This window comes from Fringilla coelebs, assembly GCF_963513975.1.
Source record: "Fringilla coelebs genome assembly, chromosome: 34".
NCBI lineage: Eukaryota > Metazoa > Chordata > Aves > Passeriformes > Fringillidae > Fringilla > Fringilla coelebs.
In genome coordinates, this window is record NC_140060.1 from 809,114 (window position 1) to 828,369 (window position 19,256).

At 50.9% G+C, this 19,256-nt stretch overlaps 1 protein-coding gene across 1 annotated transcript in view; it reads left to right on the forward strand.

Moving 5' to 3' along the window:
- Positions 1 to 347: 347 nt before the first annotated feature.
- Positions 348 to 19,256, forward strand: part of BCL3 (BCL3 transcription coactivator) — a gene marked incomplete at both ends in the record, with an annotated part of 26,024 nt that continues 7,115 nt past the window's right edge. Inside the window, 6 exons of the mRNA XM_084224199.1 lie at positions 348 to 481; positions 5,661 to 5,769; positions 11,573 to 11,804; positions 15,491 to 15,579; positions 17,666 to 17,743; positions 18,863 to 19,030. Coding sequence (XP_084080325.1) covers positions 348 to 481; positions 5,661 to 5,769; positions 11,573 to 11,804; positions 15,491 to 15,579; positions 17,666 to 17,743; positions 18,863 to 19,030 — 810 coding nt within the window. The remainder of the gene's footprint in view (positions 482 to 5,660; positions 5,770 to 11,572; positions 11,805 to 15,490; positions 15,580 to 17,665; positions 17,744 to 18,862; positions 19,031 to 19,256) is intronic.

The window sequence follows — 19,256 nt, forward strand, 5'->3', positions numbered from 1 at the left end:
CCCCCATTTTCCCCCTTTTTTCCCCAAATTCTTCCCCATTTTTCCCCATTTTTTTTCCTTTTTTCCCCCATTTTTTCCCCTATTTTCCCCAATTTTCCCCTAAATTTTTCCCAATTTCCCCCCATTTTCCCCCTTTTCCCCCCAATTTTTTCCTAATTTTCCCCCAATTTTTTCCCTAATTTTTTCCCAATTTCCCCCCATTTTTCCCCCTTTTCCCCCAAATTCTTCCCCATTTTTCCCCAATTTTTTCCCTTTTCCCCCCAGTTTTCCCCCATTTTTCCCCCAGTTTCCCCCCAATTTTTCCCAATTTTCCCCTCCCAGGTTCGAGGGCGGATCCTCCTCTGCCGTTTTTGGGGGGAGGGGGAATTTTGGGGGTTCCCCCTCCCCCTTTTTTGGGCTCCCCAAATTTGGGGATCCCCCCCGAGCCCCCCTTGGCCGCCGCCATCGCCGCCGCCACCCGGCAGGACGAGGACGGGGACACGTGAGTGGGCACCCCAAAAACCCCATAATTCACCCCCAAATCCACCTGGGGAACCCCAAAATATCCCAAAATCCACCTGGGAGACCCCAAAACCCCCAAAATTCACCCCAAAATCCACCTGGGAGACCCTAAAATCCACCTGGGGAACCCCAAAAACCCCAAAATCCACCTGGGGAACCCCAAAAACCTCAAAATCACCCCAAAATATCCCAGAATCACCCCCAAAATCCACCTGGGACACCCCAAAAACCCCAAAACCCCAAAATTCACCCCAAAATCCACCTGGGGAACCCCAAAATATCCCAAAATCACCCCAAAATATCCCAAAATCACTCCAAAATCCACCTGCGACACCCCAAAAACCCCCAAATCCACCTGGGGAACCCCAAAACCCCAAAATCCAGCTGGGACACCCCAAAACCAACCCCAAAACCCCAAAATTCACCCCAAAATCCACCTGGGGATGCCCCAAAAACCCCAAAATCCACCTGGGGAACCCCCAAATCACCCCAAATATTCCCCCAAAACCCCCAAAATATCCCAAAATTCACCCCCAAATCCACCTGGGAGACCCCAAAAACCCCCAAAATCCACCTGGGGAACCCCAAAATCACCCCAAAATCACCCCAAAATATCCCAAAATCACTCCCAAAATCCACCTGGGGAACCCCAAAACCCCAAAATCCAGCGGGGACACCCCAAAATCACCCCAAATCACCCCAAATATCCCCCCAAAACCCCCAAACCCCCAAAATTCACCCCAAAATCCACCTGGGACACCCCAAGAACCCAAAAATCACCCCAAAATATCCCAAAAATCACCCCAAAATCCACCTGGGACACCCCAAAAACCTCAAAATCCACCTGGGGAACCCCAAAACCACAAAAATCACCCCAAAACCCCAAAATCACCCCCAAAATATCCCAAAATCCAACTGGGACACCCGTAAAACTCCAAAATCCACCTGGGGAACCCCAAAACCAACCCAAAAACCAAAAAATCACCCCAAAATATCCCCAAAATATCCCCCAAATCCACCTGGGGAACCCCAAAACCCCAAAATTCACCTGGGACAACTCAAAACCAACCCAAAACCCCCCTAAAGTCACCCCCAAAACCCCCAAATCACCCTAAAATATCCCCAAAATCACCCCCAAAATCGCTCCAAAATCCCAAAATCCACCTGGGACACCCCAAAAACCCCAAAATCCACCTGGGGATCCCCAAAAACCCCAAAATCACCCCAAAATATCCCCAAAATCGCCCCAAAATCCACCTGGGGACACCCCAAAAACCTCAAAACCACAAAAATCACCCCAAAAATCCACCTGGGGAACCCCAAAACCCCAAAATCCAGCTGGGACACCCCAAAACCAACCCAAAACCCCCCTAAAATCACCCCCAAAACCCCCAAATCACCCTAAAATATCCCCAAAATCACCCCCAAAATCGCTCCAAAATCCCAAAATCCACCTGGGACACCCCAAAAACCCCAAAATCCACCTGGGGAACCCCAAAAACCCCAAAATCACCCCAAAATCCACCTGGGACATCCCAAAAACACCCCGAAATCCACCTGGGGACACCCCCAAAACCTCAAAACCACAAAAAATCACCCCAAAAATCCACCTGGGACACCCCAAAACCCCCCAAAATCCACCTGAGGAACCCCAAATCACCCCAAAACCCCCAAATCACCCCAAAATATCCTCCCAAAACCCCCAAAATATCCCCAAATTCACCCCAAAATCCCCCTGGGACACCCCAAAAAACCCCCAAATCACATCCAAATTCCCAAAATCATCCCAAAATCCACCTGGGACACCCCAAGAACCCAAAAATCACCCCAAAAACCCCCAAATCACCCCAAAATCCACCTGGGACACCCCAAAAACCCCAAAATATCCCCAAATCGCCCCAAAATCCACATGTGACACCCCAAAAATCCAAGAATCACTCCAAAATATCCCTAAATCACCACCAAAACTCCAAAATCACCCCAAAATCTTCCTGGGACACCCTAAAAATACCCCAAATCCCCCCCAAAAACCTCAAAATCCACCTGGGAGACCCCAAAATCGCCCCAAAATCCACCTGGGACACCCCAAAAAGACAAAAATCACCCCAAAATCCTCCTGGGGAACCCCAAAACCACAACAATCACCCCAAAAAACTCCAAAATCCACCTGGGAAATCCCCAAAATCACCCGGGATGCCCCAAAAAAACCCCAAAATCCACCTGGGAACCCTCTAAAAAATCCCCAAAATCCCCCCAAAATCCCCCAGGGAACCCCAAAAAATCCCAAAAATTCCTGTGGGGACCCCAAAAATCGCCCGGGACACCCCAAAAATCGCCCGGGGACCCCAAAAAATCACCCGGGACCCCCCAAAATCCCCGGGGAACCCCAAAAATCACCCGGGGACCCCAAAAATCACCCGGGACCCCAAAAATCCCCCAAAAATCACCCGGGACACCCCAAAAATCACCCGGGACCCCAAAAATCACCCGGGACTCCAAAAATCCCCCCAAAATCACCCGGGACACCCCAAAAATCACTCGGGGATCCCCAAAATTTATGGGATCCCCCCAAAAATCACCCGGGGACACCCCAAAAATCCCCCAAAAATCACCCGGGACCCCCCAAAAATCTCTCGGGGACCCCAAAAATCCCCCCAAAATCACCCGGGACACCCCAAAAATCACTCGGGGACCCCCAAAATTTATGGGATCCCCCCAAAAATCACCCAGGATCCCCCAAAAATCACCCGGGACCCCCAAAAATCACTCGGGGACCCCCAAAATCCCCCGGGATCCCCCCAAAAATCACTCGGGGACCCCCAAAAATCACCCAGGATCCCCCAAAAATCACCCGGGGACTCCAAAAAATCACCTGGGGACCCCAAAATCCCCCCAAAATCACCCGGGACACCCCAAAAATCACTCGGGACCCCCCAAAAATCACCCGGGGACCCCAAAAATCCCCCAAAAATCCCCCGGGACACCCCAAAAATCACTCGGGGATCCCCAAAATTTATGGGATCCCCCCAAAAATCCCCCGGGACCCCCCAAAATCCCCCGGGCCCCTCCCCCACCTCTCCCCCCTCCCCCCCCCCCCGTGGGAATCCCCTCCAACCCCTCCCCCCCCTTCGGGACTCCCCCAAATTTCGCCCATTTCGGGGATCCCCAAATGTCCCCAAATGTCCCCAAATGTCCCCAAATGTCCCCAAATGTCCCCTCCCCCCATTTTGGGGGGGATCCCTTCATTTTGGGGACCCCCTCCCCCACCCCCTGAGCGTGGGAATTCCCGCGCGGCCCCGCCCCCAACCCCGCGGGGAATCCCCGGCTTGGCGGTGACGTCACCGGGTGAGGCCACGCCCCTTTACGGGAACAGCGCGGGGGGAGGGGCGGGAACGGCGCTGCCCATCCCCCCCTCCCGCCGCGGCTTTGGGGACATTTGGGGACATTTTGGGACATTTTGGGGACATTTTAGGACATTTTGGGGACTTTTGGAGACATTTGGTGACTTTTAGGGACTTTTGGGGACATTTTAGGACATTTTGGGGACTTTTGAGGAGATTTGGGGACATTTTTGGGACTTTTGGGGATATTTGGGGACTTTTGGGGACATTTTTGGGACTTTTGGGGACTTTTAGGGACATTTTGGGGACATTTTTGGGACATTTATTGACATTTGAGGACATTTTGGGGATATTTAGGGACTTTTGGGGACATTTTTGGGACTTTTGGGGACTTTTAGGGACATTTTTGGGACTTTTGGGGACATTTGAGGACATTTTGGGGACATCTGGGGACATTTTAGGGACATTTTTGGGACAATTTGGGACTTTTGGGGACATTTTCGGGACTTTTGGGGACATTTTTGGGGACTTTTGGGGACATTTTTGGGACTTTTGGGGACATTTTAGGACATTTTGGGGACATTTGGGGACATTTTGGGGACATTTGGGGCCCGTAATGTCCCCAAATTTCTTAAATTTCTCCAGTTTTTCTTCTGTTTTCACCCAATATCCCCAAAGTCCCCAAATGGCCCCAATGTCCCCAACCCCCCCAATGTCCCCAACCCCCCCAATGTCCCCAATGTCCCCAATGTCCCCAATGTCCCCAAGCCCCTCAATGTCCCCAATGTCCCCAAAGTGTCCCAAATGTCCCCAATCCCATTTTTTCCCAATTTCCCCCCAATGTCCTCAATGTCCCCAATGTCCCCAACCCCCTCAATGTCCCCAACCCCCTCAATGTCCCCAATGTCCCCAATGTCCCCAAGCCCCCCAATGTCCCCAATGTCCCCAAGCCCCCCAATGTCCCCAATGTCCCCAATGTCCCCAGGCCCCTGCACATCGCGGTGGCGCAGGGCGCGCTGTCCCCAATGTCCCCAATGTCCCCAGTATCCCCAATATCCCCAATGTCCCCAATGTCCCCAGTATCCCCAATATCCCCAATGTCCCCAATGTCCCCAATGTCCCCAATGTCCCCAATGTCCCCAATCCCCCCAATGTCCCCAATCCTCCCAATATCCCCAATGTCCCCGATGTCCCCAGTGTCCCCAGTGTCCCCAATGTCCCCAAAGTGTCCCCTCTGTCCCCAGGCCCCTGCACATGCGGTGGCGCAGGGCGCGCTGTCCCCAAGGTGTCCCCAATCCCCCCAATGTCCCCAATGTCCCCAATGATGTCCCCAGGCCCCTGCACATCGCGGTGGCGCAGGGCGCGCTGTCCCCAATGTCCTCAATGTCCCCAATGTCCCCAATCCCCCCAATCTCCCAAACCCCCTCAATGTCCCCAATCCCCCCAATGTCCCCAATGTCCCCAACCCCCTCAATGTCCCCAATGTCCTCAATGTCCCCAATGTCCCCTCCCTGTCCCCAGGCCCCTGCACATCGCAGTGGCGCAGGACACGCTGTCCCCAATGTCCCCAATCCCATTTTCCCCCAATGTCCCCAATGTCCCCAACCCCCCCAATGTCCCCAGTGTCCCCAAAGTGTCCCCTCTGTCCCCAGGCCCCTGCACATCGCGGTGGCGCAGGGCGCGCTGTCCCCAATGTCCCCAATCCCATTTTCCCCATTTTCCCCCAATGTCCCCAACCCCCCAATGTCCCCAATGTCCCAAATGTCCCCAACCCCCCCACTGTCCCCAGTGTCCCCAAAGTGTCCCCTCTGTCCCCAGGCCCCTGCACATCGCGGTGGCGCAGGGCGCGCTGGCCGTGGCCCGCCGGTTGGTGGCGCTGTTCCTGCGGGGGGGGCGCGACCTGGACGTCTACAACCACCTGAGACAGGTGAGGGGACACCTTGGGGACACCTTGGGGACACCTTGGGGACATCGAGGGGGTGGGGACATCGGGGGGGTTGGGGACACTCGGGGAAAAATGGGGGAAATTTGGGGGAAAAAGGGATTGGGGACATTTGGGGACATTTGGGGGGTTGGGGACATTGGGGACATTGGGGGGACATTGAGGGGGTTGGGGACATTGGGGGGGTTGGGGACATTTGGGGACATTGAGGGGAAATTGGGAAAAAATGGGATTGGGGACATTGGGGACACTTTGGGGACATTGGGCGGGTTGGGGACATTGGGGGCGTTGGGGACATCAGGGGGGTTGGGGACGTTGGGGACACTCGGGAAAAATGGGGGAAAATTGGGAGAAAATGGGATTGGGGACATTGGGGGAGTTGGGGACATTGGGGACATTGGGGACACTGGGGGGGTTGGGGACATTGGGGACATTGGGGACACTCGAGAAATAAGGGGGAAAATTGGGGGAAATGGGATTGGGGACATTTGGGGACATTGGGGGGTTGGGGACATTGGGGACATTGGAGGCCTTGGGGACATTGGGGACATTGGGGGGTTGGGGACATTGGGGACATTGAGGGGACATTTGGGGGTTGGGGACATTGGGGACATTGAGGGGACATTTGGGGGTTGGGGACATTGGGGGGTTGGGGACATTGAGGGGGTTGGGGACATTGAGGGGGTTGGGGACGTTGGGGACACTCGGGGAAAAATGGGGGAAAATTGGGGGAAAATGGGATTGGGGACATTTGGGGACATTTGGGGGCTTGGGGACATTGAGGACATTGGGGACATTGGCGACATTGGGGACATTGGGGGTTGGGGACATTGGGGACATTGAGGGGACATTTGGGGGGTTGGGGACATTGGGGACATTGGGGACATTGGGGGGTCAGGGACATTGGGGACATTGGGGACATTGGGGGGGTTGGGGACATTGGGGGGGTTGGGGACATTTGGGGACATTGGGGGGAAATTGGGAAAAAATGGGATTGGGGACATTTGGGACACTTTGGGGACACTGGGGGGTTCGGGACATTGGGGACATTGTGGGGACATTTGGGGGTTGGGGACATTGGGGACATTGGGGGGTTGGGGACATTGGGGACATTGGGGACATTGGGGGGTTGGGGACATTGGGGACACTCGGGAAATAAGGGGGAAAATTGGGGGAAAATGGGATTGGGGACATTTGGGGACACTGGGGACATTTGGGGGACATTGGGGACATTGGTGGGGTCAGGGACATTGGGGACATTTGGGACACTTTGGGGACACTGGGGGGTTGGGGACATTGGGGACATTGTGGGGGATGGGGACACTTTGGGGACATTGCAGGGTTGGGGTCGGGGAGGGGTCACTGAGCTTTGTCACTTTGTCCCACCTTGACCACACCCCTGGCCACACCCCCTCACCTGTCCCCGGTGTCCCTCACCTGTCCCACCTGTGTCACCTGTGTCACTTGAGTCACCTGTGTCACCTGTGGCACCTGTCCCACCTGTGTCACCTGTGTCGCCTGTGTCACCTGTCTCACCTGTCCCACCTGTCCCACCTGTGTCACCTGTGTCACCTGTCCCACCTGTGTCACCTGTGTCACCTGTGTCACCTGAGTCACCTGTCCCACCTGTGTCACCTGTGACACCTGTCCCCACAGACCCCCCTTCACCTGGCGGTGATCACGGGCCAGGTGTCCCCAATGTCCCTCACCTGTGTCACCTGTGTCATCTGTGTCACCTATCCCACCTGTGTCACCTGTGTCACCTGTGTCACCTGTCCCCACAGACCCCCCTTCACCTGGCGGTGATCACGGGCCAGGTGTCCCTCGTGCGCCTCCTGCTGGCTCACGGCGCGTCCCCGACGCTCCCTCACCTGTGTCACCTGTCCCACCTGTCCCACCTGTGTCACCTGTCCCACCTGTGTCACCTGTCCCACCTGTCCCCACAGACCCCCCTTCACATGGTGGTGATCACGGGCCAGGTGTCCCCAATGTCCCTCACCTGTGTCACCTGTGTCACCTGCAGACCCCCCTTCACCTGGCGGTGATCATGGGCCAGGTGTCCCCAATGTCCCTCACCTGTCCCACCTGTGTCACCTGTGTCCCCTGTCCCCACAGACCCCCCTTCACCTGGCGGTGATCACGGGCCAGGTGTCCCCAATATCCCTCACCTGTCCCACCTGTGTCACCTGTGTCACCTGTCCCCACAGACCCCCCTTCACCTGGCAGTGATCACGGGCCAGGTGTCCCTTGTCCGCCTCCTGCTGGCTCACGGCGCGTCCCCGACGCTCCCTCACCTGTGTCACCTGTGTCACCTGTCCCACCTGTGTCACCTGTCCCACCTGTCCCACCTGTGTCACCTGTCCCACAGACCCCCCTTCACCTGGCGGTGATCACGGGCCAGGTGTCCCTAATGTCCCTCACCTGTCCCACCTGTGTCACCTGTCCCACCTGTCCCACCTGTGTCACCTGTCCCACCTGTGTCACCTGTCCCACCTGTCCCACCTGTCCCACCTGTGTCACCTGTGTCACCTGTCCCCACAGACCCCCCTTCACCTGGCAGTGATCACGGGCCAGGTGTCCCCAATGTCCCTCACCTGTCCCACCTGTCCCACCTGTGTCACCTGTATCACCTGAGTCACCAGTCCCACCTATGTCACCTGTGTCACCTGTGTCACCTGTCCCACCTGTGTCACCTGTCCCCGGTGTCCCTCACCTGTGTCACCTGTGTCACCTGTCCCACCTGTCCCACCTGTGTCACCTGTGACACCTGTCCCCACAGACCCCCCTTCACCTGGCGGTGATTACGGGCCAGGTGTCCCCAATGTCCCTCACCTGTGACACCTGTGTCACCTGTCCCACCTGTGTCACCTGTCCCACCTGTGTCACCTGTCCCCACAGACCCCCCTTCACCTGGCGGTGATCACGGGCCAGGTGTCCCTGGTCCGGCTCCTCCTGGCTCACGGAGCGTCCCCGACGCTCCCGGACCGCCTGGGCCGCACCTGCGCTCACCTGTGTCACCTGTGTCACCTGTCCCACCTGTGTCACCTGTGTCACCTGTGTCACCTGTCCCACCTGTGTCACCTGTGTCACCTGTCCCACCTGCGCTCACCTGTGTCACCTGTGTCACCTGTCCCACCTGTGTCACCTGTCCCACCTGTGTCACCTGTCCCCCCTGTCCCCACAGACCCCCCTTCACCTGGCGGTGATCACAGGCCAGGTGTCCCCAATGTCCCTCACCTGTCCCACCTGTCCCACCTGTCCCACCTGTCCCACCTGTGTCACCTGTCCCACCTGTCCCCACAGACCCCCCTTCACCTGGCGGTGATCACGGGCCAGGTGTCCCTTGTCCGGCTGCTCCTGGCTCACGGCGCGTCCCCGATGTGCCCTCACCTGTGTCACCTGTGTCACCTGTGTCACCTGTGTCACCTGTCCCACCTGTGTCACCTGTCCCCACAGACCCCCCTTCACCTGGCGGTGATCACGGGCCAGGTGTCCCTGGTCCGGCTCCTCCTGGCTCACGGCGCGTCCCCGACGCTCCCGGACCGCCTGGGCCGCACCTGCGCTCACCTGTGTCACCTGTGTCACCTGTCCCACCTGTGTCACCTGTGTCACCTGTCCCACCTGTGTCACCTGTCCCACCTGTGTCACCTGTGTCACCTGTCCCCACAGACCCCCCTTCACCTGGCGGTGATCACAGGCCAGGTGTCCCTCGTGCGCCTCCTCCTGGCTCACGGCGCGTCCCCGACGCTCCCTCACCTGTGTCACCTGTCCCACCTGTCCCACCTGTCCCACCTGTGTCACCTGTCCCCACAGACCCCCCTTCACCTGGCGGTGATCACGGGCCAGGTGTCCCTGGTGCGGCTGCTCCTGGCTCACGGCGCGTCCCCGATGTGCCCTCACCTGTGTCACCTGTCCCTCCTGTCCCACCTGTGTCACCTGTCCCACCTGTGTCACCTGTCCCACCTGTCCCACCTGTGTCACCTGTGTCACCTGTCCCCACAGACCCCCCTTCACCTGGCGGTGATCACGGGCCAGGTGTCCCCAATGTCCCTCACCTGTCCCACCTGTGTCACCTGTCCCACCTGTGTCACCTGTCCCCACAGACCCCCCTTCACCTGGCGGTGATCACGGGCCAGGTGTCCCCAATGTCCCTCACCTGTCCCACCTGTGTCACCTGTCCCACCTGTGTCACCTGTCCCCGCAGACCCCCCTTCACCTGGCGGTGATCACGGGCCAGGTGTCCCTGGTCCGGCTCCTCCTGGCTCACGGAGCGTCCCCGACGCTCCCGGACCGCCTGGGCCGCACCTGCGCTCACCTGTGTCACCTGTGTCACCTGTCCCACCTGTGTCACCTGTGTCACCTGTCCCACCTGTCCCACCTGTCCCACCTGTGTCACCTGTCTCACCTGTCCCACCTGTCCCACCTGTGTCACCTGTCCCACCTGTGTCACCTGTGTCACCTGTCCCCACAGACCCTCCTTCACCTGGCGGTGATCACGGGCCAGGTGTCCCCAATGTCCCTCACCTGTGTCACCTGTCCCACCTGTCCCACCTGTGTCACCTGTCCCCACAGACCCCCCTTCACCTGGCGGTGATCACGGGCCAGGTGTCCCTGGTCCGGCTGCTCCTGGCTCACAGCGCGTCCCCGATGTGCCCTCACCTGTGTCACCTGTGTCACCTGTGTCACCTGTGTCACCTGTCCCACCTGTGTCACCTGTCCCCACAGACCCCCCTTCACCTGGCGGTGATCACAGGCCAGGTGTCCCTGGTGCGCCTGCTCCTGGCTCACGGCGCGTCCCCGATGTGCCCTCACCTGTCCCACCTGTGTAACCTGTGTCACCTGTCCCACCTGTCCCACCTGTGTCACCTGTCCCACCTGTCCCACCTGTGTCCCCTGTCCCCACAGACCCCCCTTCACCTGGCGGTGATCATGGGCCAGGTGTCCCTGATGTGCCCTCACCTGTCCCACCTGTCCCCACAGACCCCCCTTCACCTGGCAGTGATCACGGGCCAGGTGTCCCCAATGTCCCTCACCTGTGTCACCTGTCCCACCTGTCCCACCTGTGTCACCTGTCCCCACAGACCCCCCTTCACCTGGCGGTGATCACGGGCCAGGTGTCCCCAATGTCCCTCACCTGTGTCACCTGTCCCACCTGTGTCACCTGTCCCCACAGACCCCCCTTCACCTGGCGGTGATCACGGGCCAGGTGTCCCCAATGTCCCTCACCTGTGTCACCTGTGTCACCTGTGTCACCTGTGTCACCTGTCCCCACAGACCCCCCTTCACCTGGCGGTGATCACGGGCCAGGTGTCCCCAATGTCCCTCACCTGTGTCACCTGTGTCACCTGTCCCACCTGTGTCACCTGTCCCCACAGACCCCCCTTCACCTGGCGGTGATCACGGGCCAGGTGTCCCCAATGTCCCTCACCTGTGTCCCCTGTCCCCACAGACCCCCCTTCACCTGGCGGTGATCACAGGCCAGGTGTCCCTCGTGCGCCTCCTCCTGGCTCACGGCGCGTCCCCGACGCTCCCGGACCGCCTGGGCCGCACCTGCGCTCACCTGTGTCACCTGTCCCTCCTGTCCCACCTGTGTCACCTGTCCCACCTGTGTCACCTGTGTCACCTGTCCCACCTGTGTCACCTGTGTCACCTGTCCCCACAGACCCCCCTTCACCTGGCGGTGATCACGGGCCAGGTGTCTCTCGTGCGCCTCCTCCTGGCTCACGGCGCGTCCCCGACGCTCCCTCACCTGTGTCACCTGTGTCACCTGTCCCACCTGTCCCCACAGACCCCCCTTCACCTGGCGGTGATCACGGGCCAGGTGTCCCTGGTCCGGCTCCTCCTGGCTCACGGCGCGTCCCCGACGCTCCCGGACCGCCTGGGCCGCACCTGCGCTCACCTGGCCTGCGGCTCTCACCTGGCAGGGGGCGGGGCCACGGCCGGGCCACGCCCCCGAGTGCTGCGCGAGCTCCTGAGGAGCCCCGGGCCGGGGCCGGACCTGCAGGCGCGAGACTACGAGGGTGAAACGGGGGAAAAATGGGGGGAAAAATGGGGGAAAAAATCAGAATTTTGGGAAAAATGGGGGGTTTGGGGTTTGGGGGGAAATGGGAGGAATTTGGGAAAAAATGGAGGAAATTTGGGAGAAATTTGGGGAAAAAATGGCCCAAAATTGGGGAAAAAATGGGGAGAAATGATGAAAAAATGGGGAAAAAATTGGGGAAAAAATGGCCCAAAAATGGGGAAAAAATGGGAAAAATGGACCAAAATTGGGGAAAATGTGGGAAAAGTTGGGGAAAAATATGGGGGGAAAATGGGGGAAAAATGGCCCAAAATTGGGAAGAAAAGTCCTAAAATTGGGGAAAAAATGGCCCAAAAGTGGGGAAAAATTTGGAGGGAAAATGCAGAAAAATTTGGGGGAAATTTGGGGAAAAATGGCCCAAAACTGGGGAAAAAAGGGGGGAAATTGGGTGAAATTTGGGAAATCTGGGGGGAAAAATGGGAGAAATTTGGGGAAAAATGGCCCAAAACTGGGGAAAAAAGGGGGGAAATTGGGGGGGAATTTCGGGGAAAAATGGGAGAAATTTGAGGAAAAAATGGGGAAAATTAGGGGGAAATTTGGGGAATTTGGGGGGAAAAATGGGAGAAATTTGGGGAAAAAATGGCCCAAAATTGGGGAAAAAATGGGGGAAAAATTGGGGGAAAAATGGGGAAAAATTGGAGGGAAATTTGGGGGAAAATGGCCCAAAATTGGGGGAAAAATGGGGAAAAATGGCCCAAAAATGGAGAAAACTTGGAGGGAAATTGGGAGAAAATTGGGGGACATATGGGCCATAATTTGGGAGAAAAGTCCCAAAATTGGGGAAAATTTGGAGGGAAATTGGGGGAAAAATGGGGAAAAATTGGAAAAATGGGGAAAAAAATGGCCCAAAATTGGCGAAAATGTGGGGGAAAATTGGGGGAAAAATGCGGGAAAAATGGGGAAAAAATGACCCAAAATTGTGAAGAAAAACGGGGAAAATTGGGGGGAAAATTGGAGGGAAATGGGGAAAAAATGGTCCCAAAACTGGGGAGAAAAGTCCCAAAACTGGGGAAAAATTGGGGGAAAATTGGGAAAAAACTGGGGGAAAATGGGGAAAAAATTGGTAAAAAATTGGGGAGAAAAAGTCCAAAAATTGGGGGAAAATATGGGAAAAAATGGGGAAATTGGGGGGAAATTTGGGGAATTTTGGGGAAAATGGGGAAAAATTTGGGGGAAATTGGGAAAAAATTGGGGGGAAAATGGGGAGAAAATGGCCCCAAAACTGGGGAGAGAAGTCCCAAAAATTTGGGGAAAAATTGGGGGAAAATTTGGGATTTTTTGGGAAAATTTTGGGAATTTTGTGGGGATTTTTTTTTTATTTTCTCCTGAAATTTTCAGAAATTTTGGGGGGATTTTTGGGGATTTTTTGGGGGGGGAATTTTGGGGGAATATTTTGGGGATTTTTGGGGGAATTTTTGGGGGATCTTTTGGGATTTTTGGGGGGAATTTTTTGGGATTTTTCGGGGGAATTTTTGCGGGAATTTTTTGGGGCATTTTTTTTATTTTGGGGGAATTTTTTTGGGAATTTCTGTGAAATTTCGAGAGTATTTTGGGATTTTTTGGGGGGGGAATTTTTGGGGGAATTTTGGGGATTTGGGGGAATTTTTGGGGGGAATTTCTGCGAATTTTTGGGAATATTTTGGGATTTTTTTGGGGAATTTGTTTGGAATTTTGGGGGGATTTTGGGGATTTTTGGGGGGATTTTTTGGGAATTTTTTGGGGGAATTTCTGCGTATTTTTGGGAATATTTTGGGGATTTTTTGGGGAATTTTTTGGGGGAATTTTTTTTGAATTTTGGGGGGAATTTTTTAGGAATTTTTTGGGACATATGGGGGAATTTTGGGGGGAATTTCTGCGAATTTTTGGGAATATTTTTGGGATTTTTTTGGAATTTTTGGGGGGATTTTTTGGGAAGTTTTGGGGGGAATTTCTGCGAATTTTTGGGAATATTTTTGGGATTTTTTGTGGAATTTTTTTGGGGAATTTTGGGGGGATTTTTTTAGGAATTTCTTGGCACTTTGGGGGGATTTTGGGGGGATTTTTGGGAATTTTTGGGGGGAATTTCTGCGAATTTTTGGGAATATTTTGGGGTTTTTTGGGAATTTTTTTGGGGAATTTTGGGGGGAGTTTGGGGGATTTTTGGGAGGAATTTGGGGGGAATTTCTGTGAATTTTTGGGAATATTTTTGGGATTTTTTGTGGAATTTTTTTGGAATTTTTGGGGAATTTTTTTGGGAACTTTTGGGAATATTTGGGGAATTGTTTTGGGGAATTTTTTGGAATTTTGGGGGGAATTTTTTAGGAATTTTTTGGGACTTTTGGGGGAATTTTGGGGGGATTTTTGGGGGATCTTCTGGGAATTTTGGGGGGGAATTTCTGCGAATTTTTGGGAATATTTTTGGGATTTTTTTGGAATTTTTGGGGGGATTTTTTGGGAAGTTTTGGGGGGAATTTCTGCGAATTTTTGGGAATATTTTTGGGATTTTTTGGGGAATTTTTTTTGGAATTTTGGGGGGATTTTTTGGGGAGTTTTTTGGGAACTTTTGGGGAATTTGGGGGGAATTTTTGGGGGGAATTTCTGCGAAATTTTGGGAATATTTTGGGATTTTTGGGGGGGGATATTTTTTTGGAATTTTGGGGGATTTTTTTTGGAATTTTGGGGGATTTTTTTAGGAATTTTTGGGGGGATTTTTTGGGAATTTTTAGGGGGAATTTCTGCGACTTTTTGGGAATATTTTGGGATTTTTTGGGGGAATTTTTTTGGAATTTTGGGGGGATTTTGGGAGATTTTTGGGGGAATTTCTGCGTATTTTTGGGAATATTTTTGGGATTTTTTTGGGAATTTTTTTGGGGAATTTTTTTTTGAATTTTGGGGGGAATTTTTTAGGAATTTTTTGGGATATATGGGGGAATTTGGGGGGATCTTTTGGGAATTTTGGGGGGGAATTTCTGCGAATTTTTGGGAATATTTTTGGGATGTTTTTGGGAATTTTGGGGGGATTTTTTTGGAATTTTTGGGGGGAATTTCTGCGAATTTTTGGGAATATTTTTGGGATTTTTTTGGGAATTTTTTGGGGAATTTTTTTTGAATTTTGGGGGAATTTTTTAGGAATTTTTTGGGACATATGGGGGAATTTTGGGGGATCTTTTGGGAATTTTGGGGGGGAATTTCTGCGAATTTTTGGGAATTTTTTTGGGATTTTTTTGGGAATTTTTTGGGAATTTTGAGGGGATTTTGGGGGATTTTTGGGAGGAATTTGGAGGGAATTTCTGCGAATTTTTGGGAATATTTTTGGAATTTTTTGTGGAATTTTTTTGGAATTTTTTGGAATTTTTTGGGGAAGTTTTGGGAATATTTTGGGAATTTTGGGGGGGATTTTTTTTTAATTTTGGGGGGAATTTTTTAGGAATTTTTGGGGACTTTTGGGGAATTTTGGGGGGATTTTCGGGGGATCTTTTGGGAATTTTGGGGGGGAATTTCTGCGAATTTTTGGGAATATTTTTGGGATTTTTTGTGGAATTTTTTTGGAATTTTTTGGGATTTTTTTGGGGAACTTTTGGGAACTTTTGGGAATTTTTTTGGGAATATTTTGGGAATATCTGAGGATGTTTCTGTTCCCTCCCCCAGGTCTGACCCCCCTGCACGTGGCCGTGGCCTCCGGCTCCCGCGAGAGCGTCCTGCTCCTCCTGCAGCACGGCGCCGACGTCGACGCCGGGGTGAGGACCCGGAAACTTCCGGAAAGTTCCGGAAAAATCCGGAAAATTTGGGAATTTCAGGAAATTTGGGAATCTTAGGGAAGATTTGGGGTGGATTTGGGGGGGTTTGGGGGAGTTTAAAGGGGAATTTTGGGGGAATAATTTGATTTTTTGGTAATTTATTTTGATTTTTGGGGAATTTTGAGAGGGGAATTTTCAGGAATTTTGGGGGAATTTTGGGGGATTTAAAAAAAATTTTTTGGGAATTTTTTGGGAATTTTTTTGGAATTTTGGGGGAATTTTTTTTATTTTCTCATGAAATTTTGGGGAATTTTTTGGGCATTTTTGGGGATTTTCTCATGAAAATTTCAGGAATTTTTGGGGAATTTTGGGGAATTTTGGGGGGATTTTTGGGGGGATTTTTTTAGGGATTTTCTCATGAAATTTTCAGGAATTTTGGGGGATTTTTGGGAGAATTTTTTAAGAATTTTTTTTTTCATTTTTTGGGAATTTTGGGGGATTTTCTCATCAAAGTTTCAGGAATTTTGGGGGGAAGTTTGGGGAATTTTTGGGGGATTTTTTGGGGATGTTTTTGGATTTTCTCATGAAATTTTTGGGAATTTTTTGGGGATTTTCTCATGAAAATTTCAGGAATTTTGGAGAATTTTTTGGGAATTATTTGGGATTTTCTCATGAAATTTTCAGGAATTTTGGGGATTTTTTTGGGGAATTTTTTGGGAATTTTTTGAGATTTTTTTCATGACATTTTCAGAATTTTGGGGCATTTTTTGAGATTTTTTTTTGGATTTTTGGGGGATTTTCTCATGAAATTTTCAGGATTTTTTGGGGAATTTTTTGGGGAATTATTTGGGATTTTCTCATGAAATTTTCAGGATTTTTTGGGGAATTTTTTGGGAATTTTTTGGGGAACTTTCTCATGAAATTTTCTGGAATATTTGTGAATTTTTGGGGGATTTTTTTTGAATTTTAGGGGATTTTCTCATGAAATTTTCAGGAATTTTGGGGGAATTTTTTCGGATTTTTTGGGGAATTTTTTGGAATTTCTCATGAAATTTTCAGGAATTTTGGGGAATTTAAAAAAAATTTTGGGGGATTTCTTTTCATTTTCTTGGATATTTTTTAGGGATTTGGGGGGGAATTTTTAAAAAATTTTGGGGGAATTTTGGGGGAAAATCTGGGGGATTTTGGAGGAATTTTTTGGAATTTTGGGGGATTTTTCTCGTGAAATTTGGGGGAATTTAGGGGAAATTTTAGGTAAAAATTGGGGAAATTTTTTGGGAATTTTAGGGGGAATTTGGGGGGAATTTTTTTTGAATTTTGGGGAATTTTCTCGTGAAATTTTGGGGGCATTTTGGGGCCATTTTGGGCCATTTTTTGGAGCAAAATTCGATGAAATTTTGTACAAATTCGATGGGAATTTCTGGAATTTTGGGGGGGGAATTTTGAGAAAATTTTGGGAAATTTTAGGGGAAGTTTTGTGGGAATTTGGGAGAATTTTGGGAGAATTTGGGGGAAATTTTTGGGATTTTTTTCATGAAATTTTCAGGAATTTGGGGGGGGTTTTTTGGAATTTTTGGGGGGATTTTTTTTATTTTTTTGGGAAATTTTGGGGGAATTTTAGGGATTTTTTCATGAAATTTTCAGGAATTTTGGGGGGATTTTTTTGGGATTTTTTTGGGATTTTTTTTGAAATTTTAGGGGAAATTTGGGGGGAATGTTTTTTGAATTTGGGGGAAATTTTGGGGATTTTTAAATGAAATTTTCAGGAGTTTTGGGGGGGATTTTTTTTTTAATTTTTGGGGGATTTTTTTTGGAATTTTAGAGGAAATTTGGGGGGAATTTTTTTTGAATTTTGGGGGAATTTCTCATGAAATTTTGGGGGAATTTTGGGTGGAAATTTGGGGAATTTTGGGCATTTTGGGGCCATTTTGGGCCATTTTTGGAGCAAATTCGATGAAATTTTGTCCAAATTTTGCGGAATTCTCTGGAAATTTCTGGAATTCTCTGGAATTCTCCGGAATTCTCTGGAATTCTCCGGAATTCTCTGGGAATTCTCTGGAATTTTCCGGAATTTTGGCCTTTCCAGGACATCAAGAGCGGCCGCTCGCCGCTGCTGCACGCGGTGGAGAACGACAGCCTGGAGATGGCCGAGCTGCTGCTGCAGGTGCGGAAAGTTCCGGAACTTCGGGGGAAAATTCGGGAATTTTGGGGATTTTTAAGGGATTTTTTTGGGATTTTTTGGGGGATTTTTTGGGATTTTGGGGGATTTAATGGGATTTTTTTTGGGAATTTTTTTGGGATTTTTTTTGGGATTTTTTTGGGAATTTTATGGGATTTTAAAAGGGAATTTTATGGGATTTTTGGGGTGATTAATGGGGAATTTTATGGGATTTTAAATGGGATTTTTGTGGGATTTTTGGGGGGATTTTGGGGGGATTTTTTTTGGATTTTGGGGGATTTTTAATGGGATTTTTGGTGGGATTTTTTGGGGGAATTTAATGGGATTTTTGGGGGGATTTTTTCAGGATTTTTTGGGGATTTTTTTGGGATTTCAGGGGGATTTTTGGGGAATTTTATGGGATTTTTAATGGGATTTTGGGTATTTTTTGGGGGGAATTTTTGGGGAATTTTATGGGATTTTAATGGGATTTTTAATGGGATTTTTGGGGTGATTTTTGGGGAATTTTATGGGATTTTCAAAGGGACTTTTAATGGACTTTTTGTGGGCTTTTCGAGGGAATTTTTGGGGAACTTTATGCGATTTTTGGGGAGATTTTTGGCCAATTTTTCAGGAATTTTTGGCCAATTTTTCGGGAATTTTATGGGATTTTTGGGGGGAATTTAATGGGATTTTGGGGGCAATTTATGGGATTTTTGGGGGGAATTTTATGGATTATGGGGGGAATTTTATGGGATTTTTGGCCAATTTGGGGGGAATTTTATGGAAATTTAGGCCAATTTTTTTGGAAATTTATTGAATTTTTGGGCAATTTTTTGGAATTTTATGGGATTTTGGGGGGGAATTTTATGGGATTTTGGGGGGAATTTTATGGAATTTTGGGGGGAATTTTATGGGATTTTGGGGGAATTTAATGGGATTTTGGGGGGAATTTTATGGGATTTTGGGGTGAATTTTATGGAATTTTTTGCCAATTTTTCAGGAATTTTTGGCATTTTCGTGTCTCTTTCTCTCCCCGGTTGTTTTTAACCCCTCCCCATTCCCATTTTTCCTTTCCCATGGAATTTTTTTCCCCTCCCTCATCCCGAATTTTCCCCCTCGCAGCACGGAGCCAGCGTGAACGCTCAGTCCTACGCCGGCTGCACCGCCCTGCACGCGGCCGCGGGCCGGGGGCTGCTGCGGCTGCTGCGGCTGCTGCTGCGCTGCGGCGCCGACTGCGGCCTGCGCAACCTCCACAACGACACCGCCGCCGCCGTGGCCGCCAGCGCGCAGGTGAGAGAGGGGAAAAAATTTGGAATAAATTCAGAGAGATTTGGGGGTTTAAATGGGATTTTTTGGGATTTTTTTGGGATTTTTTTGGGATTTATTTCGGATTTTTTTCGGCTTTTTTTCAGATTTTTTGGGGATTTTTTTCGATTTTGGGGGGATTTTTTGGGGATTTTTTGGGGATTTTATTCGGATTTTTTGGTGGTTTTTTGGGGATTTTTTTTGATTTTTT